At 34.7% G+C, this 24,695-nt stretch overlaps 1 protein-coding gene and 1 non-coding gene across 2 annotated transcripts in view; one reads left to right on the forward strand and one right to left on the reverse strand.

The window, feature by feature from the left end:
* Positions 1 to 6,876: 6,876 nt before the first annotated feature.
* LOC126021037 (small nucleolar RNA SNORA70) lies at positions 6,877 to 7,008 on the forward strand. The gene has a single exon (XR_007499658.1). It is a non-coding gene; the product is annotated as a small nucleolar RNA SNORA70 (small nucleolar RNA).
* A 5,621-nt stretch (positions 7,009 to 12,629) lies between these two features.
* PKIA (cAMP-dependent protein kinase inhibitor alpha) overlaps positions 12,630 to 24,695 on the reverse strand; it is a 34,537-nt gene continuing 22,471 nt past the window's right edge. The window contains exons 2-3 of the mRNA XM_049782041.1: positions 18,582 to 18,759; positions 12,630 to 14,037 (exon numbers count right to left, since the gene is read on the reverse strand). Coding sequence (XP_049637998.1) covers positions 13,958 to 14,037; positions 18,582 to 18,732 — 231 coding nt within the window. The 5' untranslated portion in view covers positions 18,733 to 18,759 and the 3' untranslated portion in view covers positions 12,630 to 13,957. The remainder of the gene's footprint in view (positions 14,038 to 18,581; positions 18,760 to 24,695) is intronic.

Here is a 24,695-nt window from a genome sequence, read left to right on the forward strand (position 1 = left end):
TCAGGATTCGAACCAACCACCTTTGGTTTTGGATCGGCTGCTTGTAAGGCAAACGCCACTATGCTATCTCTCCAGCCCCATATAGTTCTATTTCTATGTTTACGTTCTTGTTTGTCTCCAGAAATATATATATTTTTATTTGATTTTTGTCTTTTACCTACTCTGCTGTTTAGTTTCCAAATGTTTGACTAATTAATATTATTTTTTATTTATTTTTAACTTTCACAGCATTGTAGTCTAAAAAGAAATGTGTTGTGATTTCTGTATTTATAATATTAAGTATTTTTCTTTTGCGTCCTAGTGATTTGTCTGGATACTGTCCATATGTACTGGGGAAGAATGTGTATTAAGTTTATGGTGGATGGAGAGTCCTATGTTTGTTTATTAAAGTTAGGCCTCATATTTCTTCATCAAAAGATTTTTGTTTTGTGAAAATATTCAATCATGAATTATAGTGTTGAAATCTTTGACTGCTATTAACTTCCTGTCAATATCTTTTTTCAGTCCTGCTAATAGCTGTTTCTTTTTCACTTTGGTTTAGATTTGGACCTCACCTGTTCATACTCAAAGCTTACTCATTGCTCTGCACTTAGAGATCACTCTGACAGTACTCAAAAGATTATATGGAATTCCAGGGATTAAACTGAGATTAGTATGTTCAAGGCAAGTACCCTTTTTGTTGTACTATCTCTGTTCTAGTCTTTTAAATAGATAAATATATCCCCTTATGATTTTTGTCAACCTTGTACTTTGAATGTATATTAATTATGAAAATTCAAGTGTGTCTCTTGTAAGCAGCAGAAGAATGGTTTTGATTTTCTTATCTATCCAGCCACTGTGATTTTTGATTGGCAAGTTCGAGTCTTTGATGTCAAACAAATTACAGAAATAAATGAATTCATCACATTTTAAAATGAGTTCTCGGTGTTTATGAAGTTTATCTCTTTTATGGTTGGATGTTGGGTCACATCCATCAGTGCTCAGAGCTTATTCTTAGCTTTGTGTTCAGGGGTCACTTCTGGCAGTGCTTGGGGTGTGACAAGTGGTTTTAGAGAGAGTACCAGGATTAGCTAAATATCTAATACTATCTTTTTTTACCCACAGTTTCTCTCTTCCTTTCTTTTCCTCTTTTATTTTAATTTTTAAAATATTTTTATTATAACATCGTGAACACCAGTTTCACAACTACTGTAATCTTTTCTCCACTAGTGTACCCAGCTTCTTTTCCACCACCCTAACTTGCCCCCCTTGCGGGTACAAAATTTACTCATGTTATTATTTATTAGACCACAAAGGCAAATAGAATTATCAAAAATTAGATCAATAAAGGTAAAACTGAAGTAACATATTTCTCAAAGTAATTATTCAAGTCATCATCTAAAGATTTACTGGGCTCTTATGAACCTTTGATTTAGTCACTGTATAGGTTCACTAAGCTTCGTGGTGGTTTTTGGTTTTGGTTTTTTGGTCGCACCTGGCAGCACTCAAGGGTTCCTTTTGGCTCTACATTCAGAAATAGCTCCTGGCAGGCTTGGGGGACCATATGGGATGCTGGGATTCGAACCACTGTTCTTCTGCATGCAAGGAACACATGCTACCTCCATGCTATCTCTCTGGCCCAAGCTTGGTGGTCTTTTATGTAACTTTTTCTTCAGGTTTGCTGTGATCCTACTGGGCTGACCCTACTATGAAATTTTGGGTAATATATATCTGCTTGAAGATCTATACATCTAGAACATATTTGGTGGTTTATTAGTTTGAGTAGGTACCCTCAGGCAGAAAAGGGAATCTTCCCTCACTTATTCTCAGAAGGTCTCAGAGTTTTCAACCCAGACCAGACTACCTGAGAAGAGGCAGCAGCCATCATTTTCTTTTGTAATTTAGCAAAAAAATTGGGCTCTTTTTTTTTTTTTTTTTTTAAACCTCTTTATTTTCTTCTTTCTGTATTTTGATAGCTGCCTTCCATGTAGTGGTCAGGTTTTATTGTGTCTTCTTAAATGCATCTTCTTGACAAACATGTAAGTATATTTGTCTTGAGATTATGAGGGAATTTCCTCTGAAGATTGGAGTTTGTGTCTCCAATTAAGATAAAAATAGGGAACCCTGATTATTTAACATACCCTCTTATGACTCTTTAGCTTTCCATATTCTGTGATTTCTAGTATTTTACTAATTTCAAGTAGAGTTGCTCCGTCTTTATGGAAGATCAGTTAATGCTTCTTGTGGATCAGATTTTGTTGCCATGTATTTCAGTTGCTTGGGAAGTGCTATATCACTCCTTTTAAATTTGAAGCTAATCTATCCAAATAGGGTTTTCTTATTTGCATGTCTTTTTCACTAGGAGTATCACTGAATGAACAGAGGAAAGATTAAGATTTTTCTCTCTGAGATTTGGGAGTATTTATAAAATGCTTTGTAAAATGTATAAAATGTCTGACATGTTCTTGTGGAAGTTGATGACACTATTATAGTGTCTAATTCTCCTTCCTAGAGTCTTATTAGAAAGATATTTGAAATAAAATTAGAGCTAAAAAGTAAAACAACTCTACAGCTCAGGTATTATTGAAAAGATTCCTTTTCTTTTTATTTTTCCAGAGGCTTATACATGGGAGATTGTAGGTTGAACATTTATGCTTCAAAGAACAAGCCCTAAGGAGTTTACTGAGTGCCCTGGTGTTCACTGGTCTGTAATGTACCCTTTCTAAAATTACCCTTTTTGGTTCATTTTCTCTACTAAATGCTTGTTTTGACATTTCCCCTGGAAGTGAGTTTACTTTCTTCTGACCTTACAGCTGGTTCCTAACAAAATTTCTGGCATCTTGTTTCTTGATTTATTGTCTTTTTTGAATTGTAACAGAACAGGAAAATTGTGATACATTAAAGATGAAAAGTATTTTTAATACCAGTCTTATTTTCGTCTCCTGTCCTTTCATTTCCACTTCCATACTTTTCCCTCTCCAATATAAATAGGTTGGTTTTAGAAACCTAGATATGGTGGTGTTTTCCTTTTATTCTTTCTTCCAGATAACATTAGATGGTAGTTGAGCAAAGAGCAAAAAATTAGGCAGAGGTATTGAAGGAAAAAATCTGGGGTAATAATGGTAAAGAATGGAGAGTAATTTTACTGGGTATTTTTGGTTAGAATAATGATCAAATGACAAAAATATTAGAGAGCAAAAATTAGGCAGAGGTATTGAAGGAAAAACCTGGGGTAAATATGATAAAAAATGGAGAGTAATTTACTGGGTATTTTGGTTAGAAGAATGATCAAATGACCAAAAGTTGATATTTTAGCTGGAGAGGAATAAAGCAGAAATAAAACAGTGTAAAAGAAGAAGCTCTGTAGAAGAACGGTAGAAGTGGGGAGAGAGTCAAGGAGGAAGACAGCTGTTAGGATATTGTGAGATTGAACTATGAACAGGGAGAACAGATGGTCATAGTTTCCTCTTTTCAACCACAAGTGCTGTCTTTTCAAGGCAGACTTACTCAAAATATTCTGGTCTGGGCTAGAAGTTCAATGAGGCACTGTTTTGAGAGCAAGGCCAAAAGTTGGACTGTGGAGCAATTGTAATTTCAACAAATAGCTGTTCGAATAGTTCTATTTAATATATGAAATTGTTTACTCCTAGGACTCCTTGAAGCCTGAGGCTCAATGATTTGCTCTACTTTTATATTTTCTCTGGTTTGCTAGAGCCAAGAAAAGTCTTAAAAGCTGTTAAGGGCATCAACTTTGAATTTTCTTCTTTTTCTTCTTTCTTTATTTTTTGGTCACACCCTTTGGTACTTAGGGGTTATTCCTGGATTTGTTCTTTTGGGTTACTCCTGGAAGTACCAAAGATTGAATCCAGGTCAACTGCCTACATGCAAGACAAGTGCCCAAACCACTGTACTATTGCTCTGGCCCCAGTTATTTTTTTCTTTCTTAGAAAATTTTAAATCACTTGAGGAAGGAAAATGACCGATAGGAAGGAAAAAATGCTTTATCTGAAGAATTAAATTTAGAGTACCAGGACTAGAGATCTAGCATAACAGTAGAGCATTGCCTTGCATGCGGTCAACTCGGGAGGTACCTGGTTTGTTCCCTGTCATCCCATATGGTCTCCCAGCCCACCAGGAGAGATTTCTCAGCACAAGTCCAGGAGTGATTTCTGAATACAGAGCCAGGAGTAACTTCTGAGTGCTGCTGGGTGTGGCCCCCAAACCAATCAATCTATCAATCAATCAAGTTTAAAAAAATTTAGAGTTTCAAAAATATCAGTGTGTGAAAGGCTATGATTTAATTCACTTGAACATTTATATTGAACATTTATGTTCAAGTAATAAAGTAGTAAATTTACTAGCAAATGACTTAAAATAAATTCATAAGAAGTCATAAAAATGTATATCATTTGCTTTATTGACCAGGGAGGTGAAACTAATATGAGAAAATAAGTAGATTGTTTTCGACAGGAGAAAATATCAGATTTCTGAGATCAAGCTTTTAAAGCTGAAGAGAAATGGAGCCAATGTTCAGAGGTAAGTGGAAATCACTTTATATGATTGGAGTGCATCGGTTTTAAGTACTTGTGTTTCTGGAAATTACCCAGATGAAAAAATGACTTGATAAGTGGTTCCTTTCTGAGGTTAAAGATTCCCTAAGAAGTCGAAGACTGAAACCCTGCAGTATAGCCCTCTATAGGCAGTACTAATGGGTGTGGTTCTTTGTTGAACTCCAAGGATAATTCTATAAGAACTGAGGAGGAGTCACCATTTGACTAGCCTCAGGTGTACAAGCCAGTGTGTGTGTGTGTGTGTGTGTGTGTGTGTGTGTGTGTGTGTGTGTTGTATGTTGTGTGTGTTGCTAACATAAGAATCAAACAGTCGTAGGAACATTGAATAGAAATAAAAGAATGATCAGATTTAAACATCAAACCAAAAGTTAATGACAACAGAATCGATAGCCAATCTTCAACAAGCTATATACAGAGGGGGAGACTAGTTATACTAGTAGTCCAGGGGGCAATAGAGGGAGGTTCTGGGAACAGGGTTGGAGGGAGGACAACACTAGTGGTGGGAATACCCCTAATTCAATGTCACTATGTACCTTAAATATTACTGTGAAAGACTTGTAATTCACGTTGGTCATAATAATAATTATTAAAAACATAAAGTAATTTATTAAAAAAATAACTTGATGTGTATTGCTAGATTGTTGATTGTTAAAAATCCTGATCATGATCTGGTTTTTGATTACCTGACTGACTTCATTCTATAAAAATTTATAAAACAGTACATACACATTTATGACACTAACAACATTTATAGGCATCGAGCTTAGTTTTTAATGTTTAAGTGTCGAACATTACAGATTTTGTTGTCCTGATAGGTAGCCAAAGTGAAAAACTAACAGTAATAATGATTTCAAATGCACCTTACTAGGGCCAGAGCAATAGCACAGCAAATAGGATGTTTGCCTTGCATGTGACAAACCCAGATTTGATCTCCAGCATCCCATAATATCCTCCAAGCCTGATAAGAGCAACTTCTGAGTGCAAAGCTAGGAGTGACCCCTGACCGCCACCCTCCCCAAACCATTAAATATACACAGACATGTTTCACACCTTTATATAGTCCCAAATTAAGTATTTTTTAAATTCTTGTAAAGCAGAATTGAATATATAATTGTGTGATCTGTAGTATAGTAGCCAGTTGAAATTGAAAAATTATGAAAATAAACACTGAATATTTTCAGAATACCTCCCAAGATTATTTTATTAATTTTTATATTGATTGTAGACCAGTGGTAGTAATTTAAGTATATTTGATTATCTTTATACCTTTTTATTTCTGTGTAGCTACTAGAAACTAAATTGCTTGTTCTTTTTTTCTATTATTTTCCTATGAAACAGTTCTGGTGTAGAAGAAAAGTCTGAAGATTTTTATCACAGAAGACTTTACAATGTAAAAACTGGATAGTCTGAGAAAAGACTTGACCTATTTTAGCCTTAGGTTGGTCATTTGTAAGAAGAGAAAGCTACCCATATGTCAGAGTAATTTTGAGAAATTGAAGCAATATAATCAGACATCCAGTACACAATGAAAACTTAATAGTGATTGCCATGAGAAAAGGGATTGGAATGTCCTGGCTCGTATGCCTGGTGCAGTATCAAAAGACACTTCTCTATTATACTTGCACCACATGTTGTCAGGGAAGCCAACTGGCACCTTTGAACACTGAGGAGTGCAGCACGGCATGAGTGGAAGCAGAGATAAAGGACAGCAGCAGGGCCTTTGCCAGCCTAGATCCTGTCTTGCTGCTTTGTGTGCATCTCTGCAGCTTCTCTCTCTCTCCCTCTGACGTCTGGCTTGTTCAACTGCTGGGTTCTTAACCTTGGAAGGAGTCCTCACGTCTGCTTTCAGCTGAAAACTCCCAACCTACTTTCAAAACCTTAACTATCACTTACAAAACTCTCTTCTTTCAATAAGACTTCCTGGCCTGGCTCCTTTCTTAAGGCCTTTCTGTCTGGGAATGTTTGATGCCCATACTCTTCGCTCTGTGTGATCTCCTGGAATCAGATATCCAGTTTCTGGGGAGCCATCAGGCATACATGGACTTCTCAGTGTCTTTCATCAGCCTCTGCAATTCTTCTCCTTTGGGTCTTTAATTTCTATTCCTTAATACTGGCCCAGAGTTTGTCCTTAGATTTAACATCTATATACTGTTCCCTGAATTACTTAGATGGCTTACAAAAATATGTAAATTCAGATATCTCAAATTTTTGTTGGTAGGGAAAGACAAGTTAGTCAAGGTGAGGGTTTGGCAGATCTTGAAATAAAAGAATAACAGATAATGAAAGACAATAAGTAAAGATAGCCAAGTAATAACACCTGGGGAATCTATAACCAATTAAGCAGACTGTGTTCTTTCCCATGGGACCTGCTCAGCAACTTCTGGAAGCAGCAGCTTCATTGGTTGTGTCTGGAACCTATTTGTTGTATAGACTGTTCCAAGAAACCTTGGAGACAGTATGTTATGGCATACATTTATATCTTCTCTTATGGCACTTCCAAACAGCTCTGGGTATCTTTGAAAAGCTCTAGAGTCGATCATGGTGACTAGTATTCTGATTGGCCAAGTTATCATTCATTAGCATCAAAAATAGACTAAAGATTATGTATGCGATCGAGCCTCATTGGCAAGCTAAAGTCAAGTTCCCCGGGTATCCAAAGATCCACATTTTAATGACAATTAAGGTGAATAAATCTGAAGACATTGTGACTTAAGAGGTACTCACTCTAAATGACTGCAGGGTCAAATATAAACCGACTTGTGGACTTCTGGACAAATGATAAGCACTGAAGTCCTGACTTCCTACAAGTTCCCTTGCCTCCCACCTCAATAAATCCTTTCTCCTAGATTCACTCATCCTCTGATATCCTCCACTCTAAGAAAAACAAACAGACACATAAAACAATAAAAAAATTTTAGAGAAAATGAATTCAAATGAAGAATCAAGTAAGATTCTGCAGTGAACACAATTACATACCATAACTTAGGCTAATAAAAATACATTAACTATTAATTACCTTTGGCAATGGAGAGTAATACATTTAAGGTGTAATTCAGAGAACAGTGTGGATTTGGACACAGATAAGCCTTTTGTTTTTGCTTCTATGTGACTGCAATTGGCAGGAACTATTAATATAATTGGCAGTCATGCCAGATCATAATAGAACACACATGATAACCTTGCCCCATATCTAGATATATGAACCTCAGGTTAGTTAGTGTTGATTTATGTGTGGTGACCATTCTTAAAAAATAAAGGAATGCTGTGTGGTCCATGGGTGCAAGAAACAAATATAGGGGAAGAATGTGATCAAATATACATGATGAGAAGTGTGAAATGAAAAGGGACTTTGGGGGGAACAAATATATTCTTATGAACATAAATATATACATATCTGAAAAAAGATTTTATTACATAGCCATACCCTATCAGACTAATAACAATTTAGATTATAAACTATTATTAAATTTGATGCTTGAGTTCTTTGCAAGATCAATTTAAACTTTCACAGTGGCCAGTCTGGTGATAATTACTGAGACCAAAAACAAGTGAAGGTTTCCTTGGTAATGAGAAAAATTGAATTGTTAGTCAAATTTTGGAAGGAATTAAAACACAGGAAGGGAAGAAACTAGACAGGGACAGTATATAATTATTAAGGAAGTAAACATACTGAAGGAAAGAGGGAAAGTTGAGAATTTGAGCACATTTGTAGAAAAGATAATGTTAACAAGGAGAGAAGGTAACAGAAGTCAGAGAAAAAAATGATTTGAAATATTAGATGCAAAAATAAATTTTAGAGAGGAAATGGGAAAACTGTCTTTAGGGACATGAAAGAGCTGAGCAATACATTTAAACTGAGATTGCAAACAATTATAAACATTGTCACACACTTCTTTCCAGCTACAGAAGATGAATAGTGAGAAAGAAGCTAATTTGCTTTTGAAGAGGCAGAGATTATCTGAAAGACAACCACAAAATTGAGAACACCTAGGAGAAAGATTAACATTGGTTTCTAGACTTATAGGAGAATTTCTGAGAAAATACCCATATTTATATCATCAAAAAGCAAATGTGATAAAAATCAGAAAATTAATGAATGAACCATAGAGATTCTTAATTTTGAATTTACAGAGAAAGACATTCTTTACTAGATCTCCACATCACCAATCCCCCATCCTTCACTAGACAGATAAAACAATATTTGAGCCATATTTGAGCCAAATCAATTTTAACACAAATTTTATTAGTCTGTTTAGTGTTTTGTTACAAATCCTTTGTGACCTGAGTAATAAAGAATTTAAAGATCTACATCTTCCTTTGCATTTTTGATATCTTCTGGACTCTAGTTAAGTGATATTTGATACCTATTTACTCCTGATATTCCACTTTGGTCTTTGCTGCCTGTACATAATAAATATAATATAATGCAAAGAGAGAAATCCAAATTCAACTCTCTGTAAGATATTATCCCTAGTACAATAAAACCTTTGGTGTCTGAGCCTTCCTTCTTTTTTTTTTTTAATTTTTATTTTGACCATATTGGCTTACATATCTTTCACAGTAGTATTTTAGGTACATATTAACGTTGAATCAGGGGAATTCCCATCACCAAATTTGTCCTCCCTTCACCTCCGTTCCCTTACTGCAACCCATATCCTCCACCCTCACCCGCCGGTCTGCTAGAGTAAGTGGTCCCCTCTGTGTCTAGTTTACTACTAGTGATCATATATCAGTTTGGTCCTGGTACCCTCCCTTGTTTCCCTTCTATTTGAAAGGTGGAGCTAGATAGTTCAAGTTATGTGGTTTTGTTTGAAGGAAAAAAAAGCAATAGAATGGAGTAAAAAATCAAATAAGCTGAAAATGGGCAGAGTCCTTCTAGAGGCTTTCAACCTCAATTTGAGAGAGGGCAGTGAAAAGGTAATTGAAACACCTCAACAATCCAGAAAGAAATATCAAATAAAATATGCAGTGATCACTACAACAATAAAGACAAGCACCACACAATAGTCTCAATCCTGAAATCAAACAATGCCAGAGTGCAAAAAGAAAGAGAAAAATGAAATAAAATAAAATAAAATAAAATAGGAGACATCAACTTCAATATCTACACCAAAACAAAGAAGTCAAAAATAAATATATAAATATAAGTGGATAAAAGGATTGTTTTGTGCCCCCCCCCCCGCATTGAGCCTTCCTTCTTTTTATTGTTAGTTCACTTTAAAACCTTCTGATAGAGTGAACAAGGTTAGTGCATTAGGAAATCATGCACCACTTTTCCATCACTGGTTTTCTCAAGTTGTGGAGGTGAGCACAGAGGAAAAAAACTCTACTAAAGACACTGAAGAAAAGCTTTTAAGGCAAAGAAATTGTGTGGAAATGAAACTCCTTGTGTGCAGATGTGGACAACACTATGAAACTGTTCAGACCATTTTAATAAAACAAACAGAAAACAAGTTAATAAAATCAACCTGCCCTTTTCCTGAATGAAAATGATTCCTCTGCAGATGGGCAAGTAATAACCATAGGAATGATACTAGACTTTATAATTCAAGAATTGGCTCAGCAAATGATAAGGTCCAGAAATGAGAGCTATGGTGGAATGGAAGTGGAAATTATTGAAATAAAGGTCAGGAAAAAGTGAGGATGAAACTCTGAGTACATCCGCTACAAGATGAGTGAGGCTTTAGATTTTCTTTGTGCCACCATGGCTCTTTCATCAGAAACACGTTTATAGTGTAATTCAATAAATACTCTTAATAGACTGTGTGTATTTTGAAAAATGTATTACTTTTAATATCAATTGTGTGAGCATGCAACATTGCTAAATACAAGTCATACAAGCTCACAAATGACTTCAGAAACTGCCACTCTTGAAGAACATTGGAGGACCTCTTAAGACATTATTCACCACAGACCCCTTACCTGTTTTCACTTGATTACCATACATTTCCTTCCTATTACTACATACTTCATTCAGAAGCTATGCTGCCTGATAATCACAATTTTAAAAATCCTTGTTTCTATAGTGAAGAGAAATAATATCATTTATCTTCTAAAATCGTGCTTCTCCACTGTGTCTGAGCAAAACTCAATAATAGGACATTTACAGCACTGAAGAAACTACCTAAAAATCAAAGATGTTTATTAAAAACATTACCCCATTTTTAAATTATAATATATTAACAATCTATGTTTACAGCCAATGAAAATTTAATTGAACAAGTTCACATTTACTGAAGACCTGAAGTTGTTATATATCTAGCTATCAAATGAATAGCATGGAAAGTGAAAAATCTGAACCATGCTATGTCTACTGATTACAGGCCAGAAAAATTCATTTGGGAAGTATGACAAAAAAAATTTCAAATTGAATTACATTTTTCTCTTATTGATTTTTTGGGCCACACTCAGCAGTGCTCAGGTGTTATTCCTGGCTCTGTATTCAGAAGTTACTCCTGGTAGACTTGGGGGACCATATGAGATGCCAGGGATTGAATCCAGATGGGCCACAGGCAAGGCAAATGCCTACCCACTGTGCTATTGCTGTGGCCCATGAATTACATTTTTTATGAGATAGAGTTTTCTAAGAGCTAGTCACATCTGTGTCATGATCCAGATATCTAGGTGACATCTTGAAAGAAAGTTCCCCTTACTCAAATCAGTTTTCTTTTATGACATAAGGAGATCAACCTCTCCATCTCTAAAATTTCATTTCACAAAGAAACCTGCTCTGTATTTGACTTGCGTTTTATGACATGTTCAGTGGAATAGTCATTAGAGACAGACATAAGTTGAAATACTAATTTTATAATTTAGTAGTCTCTTATACACAGGAAGACATATTGTATTGAGCTTTGAACTTTCTAATCCACGAAAAAGTTTAGTCGTGTGTGTGTGTGTGTGTGTGTGTGTGTGTGTGTTATGTGTGATAGGAAAGAAGGGCATTTTTAAGTAAAATTCTGGAGTCTTGGAGTCCAACAAATTGTACTTGGCAAACTGAGTCATATGGTTCAATGCTACAGTCCAAGGAGGCAGTATACTTGAGCGTTGCCTCTTTATAAAAATTATTTGAGGACTAAATGGAAAAAGATGCAAAGAGTAGCACAAATTTCATTGATTAATAAATGTTTTAGTGTAGATCAATTTCTTAGTTTTTACCCTCTCTTTGTAAAGGCAATTCCATGTATATTATTGATTACCAGTAAAATATTATTTGAAAGATACTGCAAACTTTTGCTAAGCAACATCTGTTGGATATGAGTATTTTGCAATGTATATTTTTACCTTCTAGTTTAGGAGTGCCTCAGGGTTTGAATACAGCAGACAAAATAGCAGTAAGAGATCAAAATAATTCAGAAGCTCCATATGACTTCACAGTTTTTCACTATTAAATATTCAAAGACAAGCATGATACCACATGCATTAATAATAATATATCACATAAAAATATAAACCCTTCATATTTAGTCAACACTCATTCTAAACTTCACAATGCCACAGTACAGTCAGTTTCAAATTCCATAACTATAAGAGAAAAGTCAACTTCAGATTCACATATTAAATGAATGTATTGAAAACAATATCGTGGATTGGGTATTTAAAGAAACTAGCAGAGATTGTCTAAAATATCCCCAGGAAACCTGTCTTTTCCCACTTGTGGAAAAATGTTTATTTTTCTGTTGATAGCTTTTTTTCTGTTTAAATATTAATTTGATATTTCTGATCTAATAGTTTAGTTAGAAAGATGTAGCCAAAATGTAATGTAATTTTTCCTTTTGCTATTTTCTCAAAGACTGTTAGACTCTGAAAGACTCACTATTAATATTTTATTAGTAATATTTACTGAAGGACAAAATTATGCCTATGCCCTATTCTAGTCACTTGAAAAATACTGTACAGAGAGTAGAGGGCAGACTTACCTTTCTTTCTACATGAACCGAATAAAAGGGCTAATTTCTGGGTATCCAGGTAGGTAGATTACTCTGGAAATGCTTTTAAGCTACTAATCATTGGACTGTATCTAAGACTCAGGACAATTAACTAGAATCTTTGTCCAGAAATTCATAATCCACTGGCGTATTACTGAATCTTTATTTATTATCACTGATAAATGATTTCATAATACTGACCAGAGGGATTACACAACTCACACAGAAACTTTCTGTATAAAACCATGATTCCAAAACACAGCAGAAGTGATCAACAATATTAATCAAGGATTCTGTTAGCTTGTAATTATGATTGTTGTATCAGAATGCAATTCACAATAATTAGTAAAAGTTTACAAACATTAAAAAGTATGTAATAACATTTGTATATGAGAGGACTGAAAAAGATATGAAAAACATAACACAAGGGCTTAGCTTTTGCGACTGGTGTCCACATGATTGCAGATATTAATTTTGCCCATTTTTTGTGATTTTTGTGGAGAAAATTATCCTCTGAATTTAAGCCTTGTGAGAAATGTGAATCCATAAGAGCAAAATATTTCTAACCATTAATATTATTTTAACTTTATTTACTAATATCCCAAGTAGCTGATAAAAACATTAGTTGTGAAAGTTACCCTTTTGGGGATAAAAATTTTGCAGATTGAATTACCTGGTCAGTGCAGAGACCCCAGGTAAAATCTGTAAATTCAGATCATATTCACATTAATGGATATTTTTAAACACATATATACTGAAGCAAGAGTCTTTTGGGACTTAATTCACCAAGTTACAGTGATCAAAAAGAAACACCAAATTTTAAAAAGTGCATTGTATCCCGTGTACACCACCACACTATGAGGAGGGAAAAGTACAGCCCTTTTAAAAAATGAGTGGTATAAAAATTCACAGTAATGTACATCATTTTTGTTTTTCATATGCAATCGAAGAAGGGGGGCAGTGCTGAGCATCTATATTGTACAATACAAAACAGGGTGAATAACACAGCAAGAACACACGGATACATGATGCTGAAAACAGTGCTTTCTAGATGTTCTTTTACTGGGTGAATACTTAGACCAGAGTTTTAAACTCTAAGATTCAACCAACTCTTTGCAAGTAGACACAATTAAATCCTCTGTCATTGTGAGGGGCCAGATGCTACAGGAAGAATCATCATCTAGGTCGATACTACACTCTCTAGAAGCTTTTCATCATATGATCAAGTGAATGGATCCATACAAAACGACATCCAAACAGAAACCACATGATTTCAACCATTGCTAATGACAGAGGTAGAGAAAAGTCTGTCTGCAGCCCTAAACTCTGCCCCCATTTTTAACATGATCATGAGCAGGTTCCTGAAGTGCAGGACAGCCATTTCCTTTATCCTCTTTTCCCTCTTGGAAACAAATGCATTCCACCCATGTCTGGAGATTTCAGACATTGTTTGGTGCTGCTAATGGGCAAAGTGAAGTGTTAACTTTCAGATTTTGCTGCTTCTCCTTGGGTGTCCCCGCTCTGTTCTTTTGAATTTCGCTGTGCATCTTCTTCACCTTCTGTAAGAGATAAAAATATAAAGGTTAAATAAGAACTGCTGCTTATATATTAACCAGTTATCAATATATCAGACTGAGTAAATGCTGAGTAAATAGACACACTAAGATGTCTGTTTCTCACAGAGACAAGTGAATTTGCTCTGTATTATTACTTGCTAACTTAGTCAGTTAACTAAATAACTTTAATATTTCAGGGAGGGTCTTGCCTAATTCTCATCCTGGGAACTTGGGTCAATATTTTCAGAGTGATTTGTGATCATGTACACTTTTGACAAATAGCTGGACTCTTTCATGGTAAAGTAATGGCACTTAGATACCAGTAAACAAACAAACAAAAAATACCATTAAACAGGAGAGCAATTAGGCTGAAATCAAAAGTGAGATGAAATTTTACCTTTTTTTCATTATTATTAAGTATGAGATATTTGATTTTTATTTTATATTAATTTGTAGAAGTTAACTGTAATTTATTAATTTGTCTAATGCTTAATTTAAGTGAAACACTACAGTGGAAATGTATGTTACCTGGTCATTCATATGTCAAATACATAAGATACCCTCTTGGCTGCATTTCTAGAACATATGTACAACACAAATACAACCTTTTTTTTTTTTCATAAAAGGGGGTGATGGAAAATGGGGGACATTAGTGTCAGGAAAGTTGCACTAGTGATAGTGAAGGGTAGTGTGTATTCTTTTTTTCCCCTTTTTTTTTGGGGGGTGGGGACACCCAGTGACACTCAGGTTATGCCTGAGTGTCATACATACTCCTGGCTATGTACTAAAAAATTGCTCCTGGCTTGGGGGACCATATGGGACACCAGGGATCAAACCGAGGTCCATCCTAGGTCAGCCACGTGCAAGGATGCAAACTCCCTACTGCTGTGCTATCACTCCAGCCCCAGGGTGGTGTATATTCTATGATGGAAGTTCAACTATGAACATTGCTATAACCATGGTTGTTAAATAAAGCAATTATATGGGGAAAAGTACATAAAACCCTCTCAAAATTGCACTTTTAATAGCAATTTCAGCCAGTGACATTGAACTTAAACAATGCTTTTTTTCACATTAGATTGTCTTATCATAGTGTAAGTAGTTGGCAGTCCTTGATTCGAAAAGTCAATCATCCTTTCTATTAGCTCATTACAAAGCAACTGGTATTGCTCAGTGGATTAAATATCTAAGAATATTGCAATAATGTAAATGTTATTTTTCTTGCAAAGAGTTAATAGATAAATGGATAGAAACAAATGGGTAGGTGACTCTTTAAATTGTTAAAAAAGTTAAAACTTAAGCATACAATGAACACTTCACTATAAATAAATTACAGTGAAATTAAAAGAAATTCTACATTTCAAAAATTCTATCTTAAAGAAATTACAAGGACCTAAACAAGAATTATTTATATATTTTCATGTATTGCCTTCATTATTAGAACTATGAACAGGCTTCTAAAATATGCAGATGGTCCAAATCTGACATTTAGATATTAGCATGCAATTCAAGAGAAGCAGCGGCAGTAATGAATGTTATGAAGTTAAATTAGGGCATTGCAAGACTGTAGAATGTTTGAGGATAAAAATGGTTGCATAAACACAAGAGGAGGAAAATGACTCCCTGAGGACATTTTTCAGGTCTGAGCATAATCTGAACATAGAGTCTGACTCAACTAAACAAACTCATGTTAAGTCATAGTAAATAAGGGGCACCAATGTTGAATATAAATGCAAAAAATTCAGTCATTACAAAGAAAGTCTTCCACGATCTCAGTAATATTTCATTTGCTATAATATATGTTAGTTTTAATATATTAGACTTTTTTGATAATATACTGTTATTATTCTTTGTGCTTGCCTAAGAAATGAATATGATATTTTGCATAGTTCTGGAATTCATGATTTTTTAAAAAAGAAATTTTAATGGTTTAGAGAATTGCAACTAAATTGTAGGAATATCTTAAATATAAAACATTTGGGAACTCAAAGATCTTGAATTATTTTAATTATTAATAACTATATATTATCATAAACATATAATTAATTTATTACATTATTACTATAAAGTACCAATTCAGTACTTGGTACTACCATATTTTCCAGTGTATAAGACGACCAGGTTTATAAGACGAACCCCTAATTTTGTAGTTAAAACATAGGTGTAGGCCTATATTCGCTGTATCAGACAGAACGTTCCTGTGCTGCATGTGCTGCATGTGTTCCTGTGCTCATGTACCACAGTGAGCCAATCACAACAAGCAAAGGTTCAAAGGTTCTACTGTCATAGACTTCCTCTCTGACTCTGGCCGATCTGAGCAGGCTTTTGACAGTGTCCATTCGGGTCCAGAACATTGTCTGATTTGCATGCATCAAAAGCCTGCTTGGATTGGCTGAGTCAGAGAGGCATTCCGAGCAGCCTTGCAGTGCAGTGCAGTGCAAGATTGAGTTGGAAAATTTGTTTTGTGGCAATATTCAGACAATTTTCATTTAGTGGCATATTGAAACATTTTTCGGGATATACTCGGTGTATAAGACCCCCGATTTTCTGTTGACTTTTTTTTTCTTTCAAAAGTCGTCTTATATGCCAGAAAATACGGTATATAATAATTCATCACATTAATAATAATAAATTTCTATAGACTAATAAGTTTCCATTTTATTTAGCATAAAAAATTAATTGCATTATAAATAATTATAGACTAATATTAACAGTTCTCAATTATTTTGGATGGAATATTAATATAATCTTTTTGGCTTCTAGAGAACATCAGGCTGTGCTTAGCGTTTATTCCAGGCTCTGCATTCAGGGATCACTCATAATGATCTTGGGGTGCTAGGGATCAAAACTGGATTAGCAGAATTCAAGGCAAGTGCTTTAATATGCTGCTTTAATATGCTGTACAATCTCTCTGGCCTTTAAACTAAAACTTTATGAAACAAATTAGCAAATTTTCAGTTCATTAAAATAACTTTCTTTGAGAACTTGGGGATATTAGTGGAGGGAAGATTGATCATTGGTGGTGGGATTGGTATTGGAATATTGGCTGCCTGAAACAACTCTATCATGGACAACTTTGTAAACAATGTCTAGATAAAAATAAAATATGTAATTTGCTCACTATAGATGTTCCACTGAATTAGACCATTTCCCCTAAAGTCTTTTTCAAAATTTCTCTAGAAGTAACTCTTGTCTGGTCCTAATATTAGAGAAATAAGTATATCTAAAAGACACATAGGTCTCTTTATAAAGAAACACACACACACACACACACATGAAACACACTGGTGATATTAAAGTTTTATCTTCAATCCAAATTTGAAAAATCTAGCTGTGAGCTGCTTAAAAGCAGCTTTTGAATAAAGGAACTTTTCTTGTATTCTAAAGTGCTATTGTTAAAGTAGTTTTAGTAACATAGAGTCTGACTCAATTTCCCAACAAGTACAAAGACTATGCCCAAAAAGTTCTCTTAGAGGAATAATATTCAGAGTCCATCTATGCTACTCACTGTTAGAGAGCCTGAGACCACAAATTTGAATTAAACTCCATTAAAAATGGCCAAGCAAAATTTTGGAGCCAAATTCTTCTATTTCTGGAACACTGAACCCTACTGTGTAAACTCTAGATATTGCAAGATCAACAAAAGGTAGAATAAGTAAAAATAATATTTCATGGTTGGCATGAACCAGATATTCATAAGCATTTTTCATGTACATTATGTGTGCTTATTTTTAACAATGAATTTCTTTTACTTTAAAGACTTTACTTTCATACAAGTTTTCTGGGAAATACATTCAGCTTTGATATGTACAATAGATAAGAGAACTGTCAGGGCACTTATTAAAACCCTCAGAAATACTCTTGTAAAACTTGTTTTTTTTTTCAATGGTATACTTATATACCCCAAAATATAACCAAGTCTAAAATAAATTTTTTTCACAAACATATTCAAACAGAAGAAAATTAAACAGTCTCTTTACCTCAGACTATTTTACTTCCATTCTTAATCAAATTGGTTTTGGAGAACTGTTTCTCTTGAGATGATATTGGAATTGAGTCTTATCAATTTACCTATGGGCCTTTTAAATACCTAATTTGGTGATATGCTACAGCAAGCCAAAGCTATCAGCAAAAGAATTTCCAGCTTTACTAAATATTGTACCTAATACACTTGAGTGAATTCCATTTGGGAAATCCTGTCTCAAACTATGGGAGGCTTTCCTGCCATTTTTCCTTTTTTAGCCTCTTAAATAACATATTTTTCTGAATTAGGGGTAAAATGAGCTCTCTTATATAGAGAATACAATTGAAAGAATAGATTTGATGCATTAATAAAGTTAAACTAAGAACTCTGCATTTGAATAGAATATTGCAAAAAACACACTGAACACAAACAGTAACATGTTAAAGATTCATCTCTAAATTTTCATTTATTTTAGCTTATTATAATTATTTCTATTAGATAGTTTCTTTAGATATTAGTATTACTCAGTGAAGTGCAGCACATAATTTCATGTTGATAGAGAGACTTATGCCCCCAAACTTACCTGCCTTGTTGATATCAAGACCTGCTAATTTCAGTGCTAATTCATTGCTGTTGCCACTTGAAGAGGAAACCAGGATATCATGTATTGCATTTCTTCTACCTGTTCTTCCTGAAGCAATAAAATCTGCATATGTAGTTTCCACATCAGTCATTGCTAACAAATATCCACATAGCAGGGACTATAGAAGAGAGAAGAAAAGAGAGACAAATTTAATATCCCTGTATGTTCAATATTTAATAGATACTTGTTACTGACATACAATAGAAAATTAGACAATGATCGTTTTTATGTTTACAAAGCAAATCATGCATCAGATGTATTTAAATCAGGGACTTCAGCATTTTATCAAGGTTCAAGGGAAGCTTTCTGTTAAAGTCCTGACATCCTAAAATATTTTAGGCTATCAGAGTGTTACACTATTCAAATCTGTAGTAGCAAAACAGTTAAAGCAAACAGTTAAAAATGCCATAAGCATATTTATTGACATAAGTAGGCACAGGAAACAGATTTAACCTGTCTATCATAGTTTGTGTACATCAGGTTTATATCATGAATTCTCTTGTTTTAACATCATTTTAGTTTCCAGAGAGGACATGAGATTGGTAATCTTCCAAGGTGGGGAGTAAGGTCAAAGTAGTTCTTTCTAAGGATAAAGAGTAAATCAGTGTATTACCTCAAAGCCTAAGAAGGATGAAGCTATTAAGCAAGCAGCTATTTATCATGAAACATCACCAACTCTAAACAGTGACAGTGATAATTATGTCTCCCAATTTTGGGGGAAAGGTACTTTGTGAGCCCTTAGTAAATTGCTTATTAGCAATAAGAACAATGCTTTTTCACTGAATCTTTAAAATTACCATATTTTCCGGCGTATAAGACGACCAGACGTATAAGACGACCAGAAGTATAAGATGACCCCCTAATTTTGCAGTTAAAACATAGGTTTAGACCTATATTCGCTGTATCAGACAGAACATTCCTGTGCTGCAACTGTATGTTCCACAGTGAGCCAATCACAACAAGCAAAGGTTCAAAGGTTCTACTGTCATAGACTTCCTCTCTGACTCTGCCAATCTGAGCAGGCTTTTGACAGCATAGATTCGGGTCCAGAACATTGTCTAATTTGCATGCATCAAAAGACTGCTTGGATTGGCTGAGTTAGAGAGGCAGTCCGAGCAGCCTAGCAGCGATTGGTGCAGGATCGAGTTGGAAAATTCGTTTTGTGGCAATATTCAGACAATTTTCATTTAGCGGCATATTGAAACATTTTTCGAGATATAATCGGTGTATAAGACGACCCCTGATTTTCGGTTGACATTTTTTTTGTTTCAAAAGTCGTCTTATACACCGGGAAATATGGTAATCATTTCCATTCACAACGGAGTAAATAAAATGGTTTCCCAAATAAAGTTGATGATATAAAGACCTGAAAAATGAAGGAAGACGATATTCAAGGTAAATGTGAGATCTGAATAGAAGAATATGAACAAATTTAACTTCTAGGGAAGAGAGATAGTACAGAAGTTAAGGCAATTGCCCTGCAAGTGGCAAAGCTTGCTTTAGTCTATTGTACCACGTGAGGTAACCTCCAGTATCCCTCAAAGCACCCTAAAGCAAAAGGAGGAATAGCTTCTAAGTATTGCCAGGTATGACTTAATTCCTCCCATCAAAACCAAAACAAATATTTTGTGTTCAACCTAAAAATGCCAAATTAAACTTTCAGTTATATAGAATAAATAACAGTAATGATAACACGGAAATAACTTATTCCTTCATCTAAACATTTTTAAATGAAATTGCTAGATATGCACCCAACTTTAGATTCCTAAAACAACATAGAACCTAAGTATAAAGCATTCAGGTATGTGAAATATCATTATAATAATTATTAATATAATAGTTATAAATGTATTATTTAATTTATATTACACTTTCTCAGATTGTCTTTAAAAAATACTTGGCCTGGTGATAGGTGGTGTTCTTTACATGACTGAAACCCAAATACAATCATGTATGTAATAAAGTTGGTTAAATAAAATAAAAAAATAAATAAAAATACTGGGCCACACTGTGTTGCTTAAGACTTACTTCTGGTTTTGTGTTCAGGATTCACTACTTTCAGAGCTTGGAGGAACAAATGTAGTGCCAGAAATCAAATCAAATGTGGTGCTAGGGTTTGATTTCTACAAGGCAAACACCTTAACCTATATATTATCTCTCTAACCCAGGTTATATGATTTTTTTTCTGTAAAATGAAATATAGTTGACAAATTGCACGTGAATTTAATGAATAAAGGACAAAACTACATGCAAAATAAATATAAATATATGGAATTCTATGTCTTTCCTCTTTCATTATTATAGTTTTTAAAATCAGTTTCATAATATATTAATATGATTACTTTTATCTGCATCAAAATTATTATATTTTAATTTAGGAAACTTTAAACATAGGTGTTCTATGTTGTGATATGGCCATAAGAAATATAAAACTATCTTTTTTTTTTTACTCTTCATATCACTTTATTATGACTTGAAATTTTGCTTTAAAATTCTGGAAATATTTTCATCAAACAGTTATATCTCTAGGTATTTATTCATTATTTAAGTAAAATATCCAATAAATATTAGCAATTCATAGAAATTTTAATAGAGTAACAATACCTACAAGTTTTAATTATAACAATAATCACAATGAAACATGGAAAATTTACTATAACGGGCTTTTATAATTTACTGCTTTCATGTTTATATTGCTATTGTTAGAATTTTTAAGACATACCAAAATGGCATATTGGTTATAGGCAGTGTTGTTTTCTTGATTTTTTGGTAGAGTTAAACAAAGTGCCACTCACTAAAGTTCAGAGTCTAATTAATCAAAGAGGAAAAAAAGACATTTTAATATTACTACTCTCCTATTTACATTTAGATTAAACATAAAAGAGATTTCTAAACTTAGATTCATGATTTATGTTGATCTTTTCCTTGTTTGTCTTTGTCCTTTCCTAATAGCATAATCACAAATCAGTTACACGAACAACACATTTTACTAGAGCAGAATTTTAGATTCAGAGTAATTATAAGAGGCTAGGAAAAAAGTACTTACTTATGTCTCCTGTTTTAAACAAACTGGAGTGTTTTGCATAGGTTTATCCTAGAAGAAGTTCGGTTATGAAGCTGCTAAAATGATTTTTATAGTGACATTGAGTCATGAGCCAAATGGTGACTGGATAACATGCTAATTTTATTCCTGTAAATGGGGACACATGAAATGAGACTCACAGAGTTGGAAGAAAGAATGGAGAGAATGCCACCAGCTCCACTGAAGACAGCTCTCTAATACTAAGAGCATGTTTATTTTACATTTGAAAGAGAAAGGTACATTTTTCTGTCAATTATTACATAACTTATCAATTTTTACTTTGTAAAATCCTGGAGAGTAAAATAAAACCCTTGAAGAAATTGACTATATGCTTAGCGTAGTTCTTCTGAATAATTTTGCCTCAGATATCCATTGCATCCTCAAAAGTTAAATCTCATTGAGATTTTGTTTACTTAAGTTTTATTTGCCAACATTTATTGTATGAGAAATAAAAATTCTATTTAAAAATTACATTTGTACATGAACAATAGAAATGATAAACCTAATACATGTTTTCATATACAGTACCAATAAAAGAAATATATTGGGATAAAGATAGTACAGTGTGTAACCTGGATTTCGTCTCCAGCACTGCTCATGTTCCCCCCAAACTACTGAGGGTATTCCTGAGGACAGAATTAGGCTAAGTCCTAAACACCACCAGGTATGACCTAACTCCCTGTGACCTAACTCCCTCAGGCTCCAAAACCAGACCTGGAGAGACATGGGTCTGCAAGCAAATGCCAATGCTGGAAAAAATCCACAAAGAAAAAGTGGGTAAAAGGGGTTCAGGAATTCCAAAATTCAAGCCAGGAATTACAACACACAGGACTTCCACTACTAAGAAAGAAGGCAGCTTAGTGGAGGAAGACTGGAGAATGAATGCACTTCTTACCTGAGACCCAGGCTTTATATTAGCAAGAACCAGACTCACACCCAAGGGTAGAAAAATGAATACCAAATAGGGAGGGATCCAGTAATCCAACACCAGATCACACCCCTGGAGTGGTGAATGAATACTGAGGAGAGTAGGACTCAGTAATCCAATATCTCCGCCAATTGATATAGAAAAACAAAGTAATTTACATCCCATGGTCCTGAGGAAAGGGCAGATGCCTCTAACTAAAAGATAAAGGGGCAGGAAATATTTTGCATAGGCACAGCAACAGTTGGAAAAGTAGAAAGAAAACACTTTTAGTCTAAAAGTTTTGGCCCTACCCAGGTAGTATTCTGCCTTAAGACCAACTACAGGCTCACGCATAATAATTTGTCTAACTCCAAAGTCTTTCTTCAATTTCCCAAGAAAGATTCTCCTCAAAGGTTGGTTTTCGTTGTCATGTTTCAGTAATTGGAGATATTGATGTTAGCACATATCCTATGTTGAAGTCAGGATGTTCTGATGCATCTCCTGGTTTCATCTCACTGTTATGTGGTAAGGCAGGGGAAATCTGCATTTAAAGCAAGTTGTTGCTGATTTCCATGCTGTAGCCATGTTAGTATGTTAGTCCACTCCAGGTCAAGTATGTGTCAAGGCAATTCCATTCATTTCTAGACGATGTCCAATTTCCCCAGGTCAATCCGCCTTTATGGTCTCCCTCCCACATCATGATTACCCAGGGTTGGCCAATATAGATGTGAAGGTCAATTAAACATGATGAGCTGAAAGGTAGCCTTTCATCCACTGTAGGAGTGTCCTGGTATGAGGTGTCTGTCCCATTCCTCTTCAAGGTTGGGAGAGACTCTGATCTCTGGAACTTTTCTTAATGTTGAGAGCAGAGCCCAGGATGTGGCCAATTGGTGTGGATACAGGGTCCAAACTGATAGAAAACTGTTTCCTGGTGTAGGTCCAGAGAACCGCGCCAGATCCAAAACTTCAGAGGTCTTAAGATAATATCCAAGCAACTAAAGCCTAAGTCAAGTCACTTTGCCAAATGTTTAGGATGAAAGAGCCCTATAACAAGAAATTATTGAGTTTTCATCTTCAATGAATAATAACTCCTTTTAGTGTCTAATATTTTCAGATTTTAATGTGCTCATGAAAAAATAATGATGCCACAGGATACCACTGGTGCCTAAGGGGAAGATAATAAGAAACCAAACAATCCCTAACCTGGTTATAACAAAAGCACAACACTTCAAGGGTACTATTTATATTGTATTCTAAGAATTCCTACTAGCAAATATAAAGAGAAGGGGGAAAGCTGTAGCCATATAGTGAAATATACAATAAAGAATATACATGATGAAGAATATACTTAAAAATATTCAAAGGAGACATGCATATCCCATATAAGTTTTTTGAGATAGTTTGAGGAGAGGATAAATTCCAGATCACAACTTCAGTTAGCAACATAGTCTTGTGGAGTCTAAGAAAATGGCTTCTTCCCAGCAGTCACAGATCAGGAAATGTCCTAAAGTCAAGGATCTCTCAAAAGCTGAAATAAGTTCTGAGCAACAATCTAAGGTGAAGGGAAGTGGTAAAAAGTGACTGCCGAGCACATATCAGCAACCGTAGTGTCTGCCTTCTTCTCTGAGGATGACTCATAGTTCAATGACTTGAGTGACTCTGACAGCAGTAGCAACCAGAGTCATGATATAGAGCGGGAGACCTTCAGGAAGGGCGAGCCACTGGAGAAGATCACCAGCAGCTCTTACGCCAATGGTGCCACCCAAGCCCTAATCTCCATGTTGTGCGTGGTCCGCAGTAAGTTCAGGTGGGCTGATAAATAATGATCCTTCAAACTTCACTGGAGTGGCACCATAAGCACCAATGCAGCTGCTGCGGCCAATGTGGTTAGAATCTATAATTCCCAAGAAAATATTTCTTTGAGTGTTAAACTGCTTCTTCCTAAAATCATCCCTAAATTCCCTTGAGGCATTGGCCCTGTTATGCCAGATCTAATCTTGTAAGGAGTTTGTATTATAGTTAAATATTCAGGGTAGGGTATATCGAGACCACAAGTTCCTGAAGT

The sequence above is a fragment of the Suncus etruscus genome, chromosome 10 (genome assembly GCF_024139225.1).
Source record: "Suncus etruscus isolate mSunEtr1 chromosome 10, mSunEtr1.pri.cur, whole genome shotgun sequence".
NCBI classification, from domain to species: domain Eukaryota; kingdom Metazoa; phylum Chordata; class Mammalia; order Eulipotyphla; family Soricidae; genus Suncus; species Suncus etruscus.